General features: G+C 44.4%; 1 protein-coding gene across 1 annotated transcript in view; it reads right to left on the minus strand.

Moving 5' to 3' along the window:
- Window positions 1-4,869: 4,869 nt before the first annotated feature.
- XKR6 (XK related 6) overlaps window positions 4,870-14,883 on the minus strand; it is a 185,053-nt gene continuing 175,039 nt past the window's right edge. Inside the window, exon 3 of the mRNA XM_052809188.1 lies at window positions 4,870-6,342. Within this exon, the coding sequence (XP_052665148.1) occupies window positions 5,378-6,342 (965 nt within the window). The 3' untranslated portion in view covers window positions 4,870-5,377. The remainder of the gene's footprint in view (window positions 6,343-14,883) is intronic.

The following is a 14,883-nucleotide window of genomic DNA, read 5'->3' on the forward strand; positions in this document are numbered from 1 at the left end:
TTGTTTTCTGGGTTTTTTGCATGACCACATTCGATCTGAACAGAATCCAGAGAAAAGCTAACCCAGTAAAAGAAGAAAATACCCTAGAAAAGCCTGTCTCCACAATTTTCCGCTGACTCCGGCAGCTTCCAAATTGTCTCTTGCCCAAGCTGCCCAGCAAGCAGGCACTAAAAGGTTTTGCAAATGCACAGTAGTAAGTTTTCCTTTTCAAAGCACCTCTGAGCTTCAATGAAATCATGCTGGACGAACCTCAGACCACATTTTCTTCAGGAGGTTTAGTCATGCTGCAGGTACGTGGGTGACAGGTGTGTCATGCATTTCTGTGTAGGGATGAGGAGTAGGGATAAATTGTGAAGTGAAGCTCGTGTGTACAGAAATATATCTGAAGAGCACAGGATGACTGCTCTGTGAAAGTCAATAGCAATGCTCCCCTTGTGAGCAGCACCAGCCGGGTTTTAGCAGACCACTGACTAAAGCTTGAAAATAATTTTGTCCTGTTTCATCTAGTCAGCTTTAAATAAAAATACATGCAAATGACTACTGACTTTTGGCAGGTGCAGAGAAGGATAGGATGAAGCAGACAATTAGCTCCAATCCAAAACACTGAAAATATATATATTTACACTTGAAATTGGTGGTTCGCTTGCACTTTCCACTGGTAATTATACAACATTGGATCCTCTTCTGTGGTTCAGGTTGGATATGCTGCAGATAAAAAATGCCTTGTGTGGGTGGCAAAGCATGACAAGGGCATGTAATTCCTGTATTTCCATTGTTGATTCGATCTGGTCCGAATCATTCCTGTCTCCAAATTAGCTACCTACAGATGTATAACGCTATCACACTAAGCATGCCAGCCATCTGACATGGTTGAAGGGATGGTTGGATGGGTTGACATCAGCACGATAAAAGTGACGCTGATTGTGAAATAACCTCAGCAAAAAGAACAAAAAGTGAACTGAAAAATACCTTGTCCATTGAATCAGCAGAAAATAGAAAAACACCAGATTGGAACTGACGTATTCCACCAAGTCCTGAATCCTGGTCTGTGGCATATAGTTACATCTTTATTAGTAAATTAAGCACTGCCAGGATCCATTCTGGCCACGAAGCCAGCTGACAAGTGCTGGCCACATCCACACTACTAAACTCCTGCACCCCCAATACAGAGCGGCTGCATCCAAACCGCCGATTGGGAATGGTCTCTGGCCAGTGTCAACGCCTGTGCAAGCTGTGCCCGAGCCCGGGGCTCGTTGGAGTGGGTCAAAACCATGCCAGGGAAGGTTTGAGCAATATAACAGCGAGGATGGTGGAGCCCTCATGCCCCGGCTTTGCCCTGGCACAGCATAGTTGGCTGGTTTAGATGATCCCAGGGTGAATCCAGCAGCACAAACATGCCAGAGAAGTTGCCCACTGATCTTGCGATGTGAATAAATATGGACTCAACCTTCTCCATGACAGTTTGAAAAACCGCTCAGGCAGTATCTTCTGGCAAGAAGGTGGGACATGGTATAACTAAGCTACCAGGGAGAAGCTGAGGAGTTAAAAACCAAGTGAAATCAAAACAAGCCACTGACCATCCTGCCAAAGTGCACACCAAAAATCAAAGAGACCCTGGCGAAAAAAAAAGCAAAACAGGAGGCAAGGACTAGACTCTTAGCGTTGGGATTAGTACCAACAAAGAGCTGGGGGTAATTTTCCTCCCCGAGCTTTTGGCTTGGCAAAAGGCGCTGTTTGGCAACAAGATTGCAGATAATCCCGAGAAGAAATGGTCACCACACCAAACTGTCTGCCATGAGCCTGTTGGGTGTAGTGGCAGAGCATGTGTTTTACGTTAAGGCTGTAATGAAGTCCTTTAAAAAGAAATAGTTCTTCGGGGTTGACACAGGCTCTCACTGGAAATCTTTTGCTAAATCAAGATGCCAGTGGATATCATTGAAAGAAAGGACTAATAGCAGAGGCAGAAAGTTTATGCAACTCAGCGTAATGAAACAGTCTTAACACGCAGTGGAGGCACCTGCCTTCATTGTTATCCATACTACGAGCCATGAAGAAGGAGGACTTTGGAGCAGGATTGTGTCAAGCCCTTAGTCAAGCTGGTTTGGTTGTGAGAAATTAGCACTGCATTGAGAGGTAAGGTCACTTCTAGAGTGTTTTATCCCTCCAGTCCCATAACGGGATGGAGAGGACGGCTGTTGGTGTGGTGTTCTGGAGCAAGGATCCTGTTCCTGAGGGAAGGCAGGCTGCAGATGCTCACGAGAGGCAACACTGAAGGGTCTCCTCCTTGACTCCTGATGAGTGTGCCTCGGCTCGTTGACTCATTTCACTGTCCTGGTGCAAAGCGGCAGGTCCAGCTGTTCAGGGGGGCCAGGGAGTGGGATCACATCTCCAAACCAGACCTCAAGGTTGACAGGTTCAGCGAGGGAACCTTCTCATGGTGCTTTTGAAAAATGAGGATGCTACCTGCTGGAGGAAAGGTCCCGAGGAACAGCAGGGTTGTTTGTCATCCATTCCTCTCTCATGCTTATGCCAATGCAATGCAGATGTGTAGAGGAGAGGTCTTCATGGAAGGACCAAGGAGAGTCTCAGGGAACTGGATCAGAGCAAATCTGCGCTAGTATTAAAGGTAAGTCAAAAGGAAGTCCTGGGAGGAGAAATGCAGGCCTGTTGCTGGAGGATGGGCACCTCTGTGTTTTTAGGACTCAGTAGCTGGGGACAGCAAGTTCACTTCACAAATTACCTCTTTTTATGGAGACAGCATATTGATTAGGGAAGAAACAGGGTGAAATGTTAGTAGGACACTTGAGAAGGGACTGGTTATGGGACACATGGAGACAATGGAGAAGGGAAACGAAAGCTTTTCACAAATATATGTGTGTGTGTATATATATATGTATTTATGTGCACAGTAAACAAGGGACTGGGAATTTAGATAGGGGATGACAAGACAAAATCCCTCCTTTTGCATGAAAATGTGACCCATCACATTGGTTGTAATCAGAGCCCAGAAACATTTGCCTGAAATGGAGTTTGACTGGGAATTACAGTACCATTGACAATTTGGCTTCTTATAAACTTTGCCGTGTGTCTATAGTTTGGTGTGAATGAGTCCTGCCCTCCTTGAAAGGGACAGACACCAGTTAAAAGTTTTCTTTACAAAACAAAATGAAACAACTGAAGAAACCCCAACATTTTCTCAGAACACTGCAAAGGATCACTGATTGAAAAAAATGTTTTTCTTCAGGTATATTCAGGCGAAGAAAGCATTCAGCTTCTTTAAACTGTTATATAAAATTGGTACTAGTTTCTTTAAATACTATTATAATTAAAAAAACCAACTGATTCCTCAAATAAAAAAAAATCATAATCATAATTAAAAAATATCCCCCCCCATGCTGATCTTCTCTTCAGAATAGGTCAGCATGGGAGTTTTGCACCCTAGACAGTTACAGTATTTCTGGAATAAAAAATTGCAATTACACACAGAAAATACTACAGCATTCACTTAAAAATATCTCATTTTGTTGTTGTTGTTTTTCCCCTCCCAAGTAGAGGGATGGTGGGATTGAAAAGATGCCCTGAAACGGGAATATTCCTTTAAAGGAGCAATACTCTCGAAACGGAAAAAGGTGTTGGATAGACGCAAACCCGTGATTTAACTCGAAACAAGAGATTCCAGCACAGAAACAGAATTCGAGAGATGTGAATGTTCAGACACCGAGCGGGTTATTTGGAAATGTCAAGACAACCACACAACCCTCGGCAGGTGACCGTCTAGGCTTTGCCATCATCGGAGGTGGCAGCATCTCCTTGCGGTGAGAAGGCTAAGCTAAACCACGACGCTCTCGCTACGCTCTTGAATTTCCTCTGGTGGTGTTTCTCGCCATGTACTTACAGTAGAGGGTGACACGAGACAGTTTTTATCAGCAGTTCCCCACATGTACCGAGTTGAAGAATTCTCAGCTAAATCACAACAACAACATCAACAAAAATACAAAGCACCAAATCATCTCGAGACGTGAGTCAGTTTACAGGTTATTACCATTTGAAGAAGTTTGTTGGTTGTTTTGTTGTTGTTTGTTTTTTTTTTTTATCCCGATTTTCGTGTTTTGTTTTCCTTAAAAACAAAACAAAACAGAACAAAAATCAAAACCCAAAAACCCCAAAATGGAACGAAGGATGCTTTACAATCACTTTAAGGCTCGCACTGAATGAGACATGACAGGTCTTACACGAGATTACAAATAATACATGTATGCCTTTCACAGCCTTAAAATGATACAGTAGGTCAAATTATTTTGCCAGTCACTGATCAAGTATTGTGCCTTTAAATTGACTCGCTTTTTGCTACTATGCTGAGTTTTATTATTACTGAAATAGTTATTAGATATGTGTAATTGTACTTTAGCATAATGTTTTTGGTATATAATTTCAATGTTTGCAGATTTCTTATTTTGCAGAAATCAAGGTGGCAGGCCTTATTCTGGGCTCAGACGGTTGTTATTTACTCCACTGAAGACAGTGCAGCTTTAGTGTGTGCAATTGTTCGAAACAAGATCAGATACTGTATTACCATATTAATCTGGTGCAAACCGACCATTACGCATGGCCCATTTACACGAGGAAAACGGTTACATGGTGGGATCGCGTTTATAACACGATTCGGTCAAGGCTCGCAGGCTTGGCCAAATGGTGTTATAAATGCATTGCCAAATTGAGTTACAGACCTGATTTTGTCTTTCAGCTGTTGGAATAATCAAACTCCATTGGGGGTGTCTTGGCTTTTCTTTCTTATCTTTAGACATTTGCTTTGTTTCTGCTAAATCCAATAAGAGCAACAAGATTTTTTCATACATTTCTCTCTTTTAGTTGTTGTTGTTAATTTTTTTCTTTTCTTTTTTTTTTTATTTTTATTTTTAATTTTAAGGTTTGTATTTCAGTTGGTTGTTTTTTTCCTGGCATATAATCATCAAAGAGTTTTGCATGAGAAAGGTGACAGTACTTAATGAAACTCAGCACCTAAGGGCATAAGGCAGTTGTAGGTTTGTTTGTTTGTTTTTTTTATTTTTCAATCAGCACCAATCCCATAAATAATGTTCTACACTTGGTGTACGGTATAAAACTGATGTGGAGATGCCTCCTTCTCCACCTGTGAATCCTAGGTGTGGAAGTTGAAATACTGTTTCTTGTGTGTAAAAAACAAAAGAAAAGTTTTTCTTTTTGTTTTTACTTACAAAACATAGAGAATATCTTTTTTTTTTTTTATACATACAGCAACCAGAAAGAAAGCTTATCTGAAGGTTTGTGTTTGTTTCATGATCTGTGTTTACCGTAAACAAAAATAAGGTCCCCTCTTTTACTTTTGCTTTAAGGAGCTTTAAAGTGAAGATTCATATTGTAGCAACTCATATAAGAGAGGTCCATCTCTATACCTAATACCTACAGCTGTGGGGGTGACATATTGGAGGATGTTGATAGTTCTTCTTAACCTCCTGTCTACAAAATGAGCATCCCATGCAGGATATCTTTTTCTTGGGATGTCAATCTTAATGAGAGGCCCCTCAGGGGGATAGGGTCGCCCAGATGGAGTAGATGGTACCATTGCTCTCACCTGGAAAACGGGCAAGCAAGTGTCAGCTGTGAGTTCCTCCTGTTGCTCCGTGACCGCTCTGGTGGGCGTAGCCTGGGCCCCCCGGTACCCAGGGGTTTGGGGTGCCATGGGCTCAACATCGGGGGGCAAAGGAATGCCCCAGAGCAGCTCGGCGCAACAGGAGCTGGCAAAGATCTTAGCTCTTGGCCCCGTGGGATGCAGCACACCATAATATAACAGCATCAAAGCTATCCCAGCAGCAAAGCTAAGAAAGACACAACACAGTGCTGGCACGGCATATGAGTCAGTAGTGTCAGGATCTCTGTAAAAATACCAAAGGAGTGTCAAGGTAGCGTTCTCCGTCAGGACTACCGTGTAATACGCAAACATTCTGTATCGAGTCCGCCCTTCCTTGACATTAAACCAGCAGAAAATGTACACAATCCCTACCACCATGTTGAAGAGGATCTCCTCCCACTTAGACATGCAGAAATCTGTCCCACCATGGATGATCCAGAAAGCCATGGCACACCAATGGACCACTACAAAGATCCCAAAGTAGAGCTGGAAGATGGAAGCAAAGAGAGCAAAAGAAAGAACTCGGGATGAGATGGTGAAGAAGCGCCAGAAGACATGGATGAGGGCCCCTCTGTAGCTCATACTCTTCTTGTCGTCCCTAGAGTCCCGAAGAAGCTTGTGATAGGAGGCTAGCACCCAAGCCAGGGACATCAGGGAGGCCACAGAGGACACACCTGCCGGAAGACACACAGATCCACTGAGTTAGACAGGAGGTTTGGTTGAAAACATCATCTGCTCACTAAATTATTGCATCTGGGGCAGGCTCAGTAGCCCAAAGCTTCAACTCACGTCAGGTGGTCCTTACGGTCTGGAGGAGACAAATACAGAAATATCAGTGTAGGAATTGGAAACGATGCTGTATGCAGGAGCTCTCTGACAAAGCACATTAAGCTTATCTTCATGAGCCGTTGGCTCTGCCACCCCACCCCAGCTCTGCTCTTCTTACAGGGAACAGCCTCTGTCCTCATCCTGATTAGATCCACATTTGAGAATTTGAAAATCCAGGTCCCATCTAAATGCTGCAGGCCAAGTATGAAGGCTACTTTCTGTAGGAAGGGGTCTATCTTGGACTATACCATCGCAAGAGCAGGACATCTATATTCTTTGTAACTGCATGGATCTTTTTTATTCTAAAATATTTTCATACAAGCAACATTCACATTGACTTGTACTTGATACTGCCTTAATCAGGAATCCCTGTTTGCATTCGCCTTTGGGAAAAATAGGCAGTTGGTCAGGTTTTTTTCACCCTGTGGTCCCATGCAGATGAATGTATAAATACAGGGAACACCAAGACTCATCAATACCCTCCAAGTGGTCCCAAAACAAAGAATCTGATCCCTCCAGCAACTCCCCTGCCCTGTGTCCAGGATGAAGACCTATATTGGAGGTAGTGATCCGCAGCCTTGTGTCCTGGATGGACCACAGATCCAAGTCACAGTCATGTCTCCAGCCCTGTCTCGTTCTGCTCCTGGTGGGACCCCCTGAAGAGACCTTGGATCTGGTCCATCCCCTTGCCTTCTCTGGGACCGCTGAGGGAGCCATTACCAGTACGCAGCTCTGCCCAGTGAACTCAGTCCCTGCGGTACTGCTCCCGTCAGCGAGGGCATTGCCTGCGCTGGGGTCACCCTCGGTTCCCAACTCATCCCCCTGTGCCCTGGCATGGGGTACGCACCCCGTGATATTCCAGAGGCGCCTGATCTTATTCCCCATCCCAACCAACACTTAAACTATTTATTTACTCCAAAGGATAAAATAGCGCCCCATCACACTTCAGGAGCTTTTAAAAATGTAATACCATTGCTTATCACAAGGGTAAATTGAACAACTTATTGAGCAAAGCATCATAATAAAAATTAATTGACAGATTCCTGGGAAATGAAAAGGCCACTGGCATCTTATTCCTTTAGTCCCACTGCTGCTCACTGGACAACCGCTCTGCAGGTGAGGGAACAGATGATGGACTAAGATCCATGTTTGGGAAGCTCAGTAACTTGGTAGCTATAGTTCGACTGGGCCTTGGCCAAAGATTTGTCTGGGAGCATCACCTATAAAATCTAAAGGAAAAATGCTAATGGTTTCAAGCAAAACAAACAATAACAAACGCCCCTCCATCTCTGATGTGTAATGTACTGGAAGATAGGTCCAGCTCTTTTTTGCTTTTACTATTTTAAGAAAACCCAAGGAGCATCTTGCTGCACCTGCTCAGGGTTTAAGAGCTAAACTGTCCAAAACCCCTAAATTCCTTCTTCTTCTGTTTTCTTCTCACTTTTCCCTCTGCCCACAAGGACCTGGCTCCCATGGGGATGGAAAGAAGATCCACTGGCTCTTCAGACCTCACTCTAGAGACTTTATCTTCTTCTTTTTGAAGAGCCCACCCCACAGTGCAGCGGGGCTAGATTTCTCCCCTTCCAGCCTAGCTATGTCTGGAAGAGAGGTGATGGAGAAGGTGGCCAGGAAGGATGGCAGACCTCCATCTCTGCCCCTCATTAAAATTCTCCCAGCCTGCACGTCCACCAAAACTACGCCTTTGCATCAGCTCTCAAGTCTCTCTCTGAATACCTTGCCTTTGGGCTCACACGTGCACTAGTATTTCAGACTGAATTTTAAAAAACAACAAACCACAAACCAGTAAGATCAGTGGTCTTATCAAAGAGGGAAGCTTTAGGCCACCACCTTTAAGAAAACCACAATTTTCCCCAAGTTCTAAGTCCTCAGCAAGAAACACTTGCATATAGGACTTGGGGACTTTAATGGATGGAAACTTCTGAAAGTGAATAGCCTCAGCCCCAAACAGGTATAGATTAGATTTATTTTTAACCTACCAGATGTGTTACATTCTTGGTAGACATAATTAACAGTTTTGGAAAGCTGAGCAATGCCACACAATTCTTAAAGTAAGTGATGCTATGTGTGTAAGCACTGTTTGTTGCAGTACCTTCTAGCTATTCAGTTTTAAAACTTTCTATGATTAGCAGAAAAAAAAATCGTCATGAATTGTCTTATTTTAGTGCTGTTACACTAGAAGCTTGTACAGCATTAGATGTACCTGTATACTGAAACTCGAGCAGCGCCAACCCACAAGAGACAGATGTGTCACACTGGCTTAAAAATGTTTCTGTTGGGTTCATTTATGCTAGAATAGAGAGAGGAATAAAATACACCAGAAACAAAACCCCAGTATACACATAAAGGCTTTTCCCACTGTAACGTTTTCAGTGCAGAAACCTACACTAATCACAGCCTTTGCTGTAAATTGCACAGAGCTGGCTGAGAGTGTGTGTGTTGAGTCACTCCCATTGCACGGTACCATGCCGGCTGATAGTCATCTGAACATCTCCTCGAGTCAACAGAGAGAGGCAGACACCCCCAGAAAGTGATTCAACCTGTCCTAAGATCCATGTGTGGGACAGGGAGGGGTTGACTCATGCTCCCAAAGTGTCTGACTCCATCCCTTGACAGGGGAGTGCGGAGACTTGCAAACACCAGCAGTCAGGTGGAATGAGTCCTACCCTTACAAACAGTTTGTTGCCTCCTCATTTGCACTAAGACCTGGGGGGGGGGGGGGGAGGGAATGAAGCATCTCTAGACATTTTGACATATCCCTGCCATTGTTTAAAAATTCACAACTCTGTGGCGAATGCAAATTTTGGCATCCTAGTGATGAGCAGGATCTGGACCTGGGTGTCAGGGAGGGGTGATAAGTAGGTGGATGTCAACAGGAACCATGGAGCGATATAAAGACTTCTCCGGTACTTCTTGCTGTGTTGGCACAGAAATTATTCCCTGGCTATTTCATACAGACTTAAATGACAAAGCACGCCTTGGCTTTTGTCATCTTGACCATGAATTTCTCATTCCCATCTTTCCCTGTTACTTCTAGCCTGTGACATCTTCATACAATGTACAATTCTCTCAGACTGTGGGGTAAACTGGTCCTTTCTTTTCCACTTCTCCAGGCCTTCTTTCTAAGCAAGTATAGAGAGATCTCCAATTATAACTAGAACAAAAAGTCCTGGTAAGTTGGATCACATGGGAAGTATTTTTTTATTTTGATTTTGACTTTTGCACATGGTGACTGACGCACCTTCATCTAGCGTGAGTGGGTTTCAACTCCCTTCCAAGGTTTGTTTATCAAAGGGTTGGGGTTGGTTTAAAACTGAAGTAATTTCAAAAAACCCACTCCCACTCCTGTCATTCTGTGCTTAGTCTTGGGAGTGGAAAATACCTGCCATGTACTGCCCCATCTGTGTGGGCGTTCTCAAGCCAGGACATCAGCTACCATGGGGCTGGATCTGTATCCCACCTGCCCATAACAAGTCAGACTGGCATAGACTGGGGTTATCGTCAAACTCTCTGCACCAGGCTGTACAACAGCCCTTGAACTCCTCCTGTCACCTGCTAGGAAGGAATGAGTGACTCACAGGCCGTAGTCAGCAGCATTGAGGAGTCAAGGCCATGTGTCTTGAATGACACATCACAAGAATTAGTTCCCCAGATCCCTTTAGTAATGTGCCCTGAAGTCCTTACGGTGAGACATCTCCTAACCCACATTCAGCACGGTGAGGTAGAGCTCTGTAATGTCCCTGTATGACAGACGAAGCGCTAAGATTTGAAGGATTTACCCAAGGTCTCATATAAAATCCATAGTAAAGCAGGGAATAGATCTCCTTCACATCACAGTGCACCTTGCCAAGGCATTTCAGACAGGATTCAGCTCCTACTTTAGAGACTCGCCTCAGGGTGTCCATGGGTAAGCGGTGTCTCTTATTTTACTCAATGGAGAATTAAGGCTTAGTGCAACCATCACGGATGGGAATCCAGCAACATTTGAGAAGCTCTAGGATATTCTAGACCTCCATGTGGAGCTGGCAGATGTGACAAACTTGCATACAGAAGACAGGAATGTTTTTGAGCTGGGAGCTGGAGTGAGGTAGGGTATTCAGGACATCTCAAATGACACTAGGCAAAAGTCAAACAAATTGTTTCCTTAGTCATTACAGCCAGTGGAACCAGAGCTGTACAAAGGTCATTGTTTAGTCCCTGTGCCTGTATTGCCTCTATCTCCACTGAACGCAAGGGGAGCTTGGATATCCCCATCACATGGAGACACCTCCATCAGAGACACCTTTGTTTAGGTGTCTGAATCTGGAGCTGAACTCACCCATCATCTTCAGCTGCCTCGATGATGACTTCTTGCCTTAGTAATTCTGCCTTTCTCAGGGGGAGCTAATGAACAGTCCTCAGTGGTAACGGAGACTAAGCAACAGTTAATAGTGAAGAGAAAGGAGAAAGCAGTGGGAAATAAGGCAGTTATATAAAAAGCTAAACTTTCTGAGAAGAGCGTCGGATGGAGGAATAGAGTCTCTGAGAAGGGGAAACAAGAGCCATTTGCTTGGGATCATGAAAACATGAGTGGACTAGAGTATAATGCAGGTAGCGATCTGATACTAGAGGAGAGGAGCATGAACCACTCCGAGTTCAAGGGAAGCTCCTGGAGCCTTGCTGAAGCTCGCAGGGGCAGGCTGAATTTCAGCCTCTTTCAGTTTCATCCTCTAGTCCCTACTGATGGCCCAGAAAAAGGAAAGGCCATCTCAGAAATGTAATAAGTGTCTTTGAAAAATCCACATCCACAAGAGAGACTCAAAACAATAATTCCCCTTAAATTGCCATTGCTGTTTTTAAAGCCTGTCTATGTGCAGGAATAAAAACAGTGCATGGAAAGCCATCCCAGTCTATGTGGCTTATTCATGCTATGCAATCACACATGGGTTTACAACTAGTCTAATAAAAGCGGTAGACAAATCACACACACACACAAATGAATATTTAAAATGAACAATATATCCATTTTTCCCTTACTCGCAGTGTTGTTCAGCTGAGGAGAGAGATTTTTCACTAGGGGTATGTACAGTTTTCATCACGAATCCAGCTGCAGGTTATTGGCTGTAAGCAATTTGAATGCACTTACTGTAGCATATTACCTAAATATTTACTGTGGTGCCTGTTCCTTTAAAGCTGAAAATGATGTCTAAATGGTGCTCTATTTCTTTTTTGACATTAATTCTCCTGAAGACTGTACTAAAACAAAATGGGAAGATACCAACATTTCTCCTGGGTGAGCTGGACAGCAAATATGCGGTGCGACATGAAACCTTCCGTCAACCCCTGTGCGAAGGCACCGCTTGCTTAATGCCAAGTGCCATGTCCCAGTTCCTCCCCATCACTTACTGGCTGCTCAGGCCTCTGTGCTGTGAACCCTGTTATCATGTTTTCCCCTTTGGGTGGCACGTTCCTCCCTGAAGCTCAGTATGAATCGAGGAACAGGTTTTCATTTTGATGCACACAGACCGAAAATGCATTTGTATACAAAAGAGATCGAGACAGATTCTGGTTTTGTAACAACATTGCCTGAAAGTTGCTCCCCTCTACTTTTTAATCTGTTTTTATTTATTTGCATCAGAGTAAAAGGGCTCAGAATCAGACCCCAGGTCTGAGTTTCATTTGTTCCTGCCAGACTTTGATGCTTGATTTTTCTTTTTTCTTTCCTTTCACAGGAGGGAGTGACTTTTGTCGTCTTTCCTTCATTTTCCCTCTTTGTTTTTCACTTTGAACATGGAAAAATATGGATCATTAGCAGTATATAAACAATAAAGGGCTGCATAGACCATTTTGCCATTCATTTTCCTCATAGGATTTCAGGACACTTCCTTAACCAGTCTCTCCAGCATGCCACCAGTCTATTACGGCAGATGAGCACTATTCCACCTATGGTGAACATCACTCATAAGTCTGACCCAGGAATGGCCTGCTGACATCTATGTGACACCTCTGTACTCTACTCAGAGCTGGAGTGACCAGGGGTGAAAAACCAGAGCCTGACACTGGGAAGAGATGTTACACTGGTGTCCTGTCCTTCGCTCTTTCCTCATGAAAAATATTTTGGTTTCGTTGGGCAGGGGATGAGTTTCAAATCCTCAGCATCTGCTCCCTTGCTAGGGAGCTCTTCTGAGACCTTCCTCCAAGGAGCACACACAGCCCCGTTCTCCCCAGGACCTGACTCCCACAGGACACAGCCTCACCAGTCCATAAGAAATAGAAAACTTCTGGTGACTGTTTGGGAGAGGCAGGAAGCAAAAGTAAGTAACTCAGTTGAGGGACCAATCTCCAAGTAGATCTGGACAACAAGAAGAGGGTCTTCTACCACCAAATCCCACTGGCATTTCCTGACATGAGGCTTGGTTTAAGTTTCTATACATGACCTTCCATGTCCAAGCTAGCACAAGGAAGGCTCTTCCACATTAGACCAGAGGAACATCCACATTCCCAAACCAAAATAAAATTGTTCCAAAATAAAATTGTGAGATTGCAAAAGTCCATAGCAAGGCAACTTCAGAACAGCTTGCTCATATGGAGAGTTGCCCTCTCACCCCTTATCAGTTAAAGGCTGGCTCATGTCCTGAAATGTGAATGCTTCCTAAAACCTTTTCTTTCTGCTCAATTAAGATGTCCTCACTGACCCCAGAAACACTGGCTCTTTTTAGTTCCCCTCCAGCCTTCGCCTCAGCACTGCCTTGAGGAACTCAGGTCCACAGGTTCACTACAGATTGTGCTTCAAAAGGACTTGCTTTTCTCCCCTTTCATCCTGCTGCCTTTCAGTTCTCCCGAATGCCCCTTCTTCTCTACTGCTAGAAGAGGTGACCTGCCACATTTGTCTGATCTGTCCTCTCGTTATCTCGGCTGCTTCTGTCATGTCTCCTCCTATTCATCTCCTCTGTGAACTCAGGTGCTGCCAAACTGGCTCAGGCCCTGGGGCCATCCAGTCTTGTATCTTCTCCTGGATGCAAGCCAGTGACTGATCCTTCCGTGGGAGGCACAAGCACCCTAGGCCAAGCAGAAATGCCCTCTGTTTTGGATTGTCCTTGAATACCCTCAGCAAAGTGTCAGATCTCCTGTTGAAAATGTTGGCTATCATCCACCACATAAGGATTGGCAAAGCTTCCTCCCCCAATCCCCGTTTTAAAATGCTCTTAAAGAAGATCTTCCTTGCATTATGTGCCTCAGTGTTTATCCCACCCAAGGAGAGCTGTCTGAGACACGGGATGAGTTGCCCACTGGAAGTGCCTCTCTGTCTCTCCATTGACTCCACCTGGATTGTGGATGATCAAACTGAAATGACCAAACAAGAAGTGGGTAAGATTAAAAGTACCTTAGGTAGCAGTGGTTTGGCATCCACCAAATCCCCACAAGAGCTCAGAGGAGAGCCCTGAGTTCCAGCAAGGTGAGGACAGCAGAAAGGAGGGTTGGGGAAACCTGTTTCTCACTCCAAGATGAGCAGAATAGCTAGCATCGGCTTCTGCAGAGCAGAAGCTGACAGACCAAACACAATGTGGGCAAATTCAAGTGACGCAACACAACGGTTTTATACCACTGAAGGCCAAGCAGGCAAAACAACCCCCCAACACCCTCCTGATGAGAGCAGGGTGCCATGATCAGTCAGAGAACATATTCAAGTTGCATTTCCCTGAACAGCCAGACAGACTTATCACTATCTTCAAGAAAGTGGTAGCAGAAAGACAATATCCCCCTGCTACATAAATGAGAAGGAAGCTGATCTCAGCAGGGATGTATGTGTACAGTCCTCATAGGCATGTAAGTCCACTATTTGCTTTCCATAATAGCCTCGCCCCTTTCCTAGGATGCTGACCACAGGTATCTCAGTTTTTATGTACCTATGTAGGCAAAAAACCTGCTGACATCCACTCCACAGCTGAAACATTTCTGGCAGCACTTACCTGAAGCTGAAATCTCAGTCCTTACATATGCACAGATCTTCAAACAAGCCTCTCCTCACCTAGCTAACTGGGATCTTTGATCTTGTATAATGGCTCACCACCAGATAATGGCTCATAAAAAAACAGCAGAGAGGAGAAGGGCACATGGGAACCCAGTCCTTGAGAGAACCTGGGTCACTGTGGTGACATATAAACTAGCAAACAAGAAACAGAGCCAGGGCTATTTGTTGACCTTCAGCCCAGCTGTCAGAGTCTGCCATGTCCATACTATTAAGCTCTCTCAGACTCCAAAACAGAATATTTATATCCTATCTGCCTTTTGGGAATTGTCCCTGCCCTAGGTGAACTCATTTTCCCATGCCTGGGGAAGCTTTGGGAAAGGGCTAGCTGGCCAAAACTGTACCAGGGCCCACGTTAGCA

This window comes from Harpia harpyja, chromosome 15 (genome assembly GCF_026419915.1).
Source record: "Harpia harpyja isolate bHarHar1 chromosome 15, bHarHar1 primary haplotype, whole genome shotgun sequence".
Lineage (NCBI taxonomy): Eukaryota > Metazoa > Chordata > Aves > Accipitriformes > Accipitridae > Harpia > Harpia harpyja.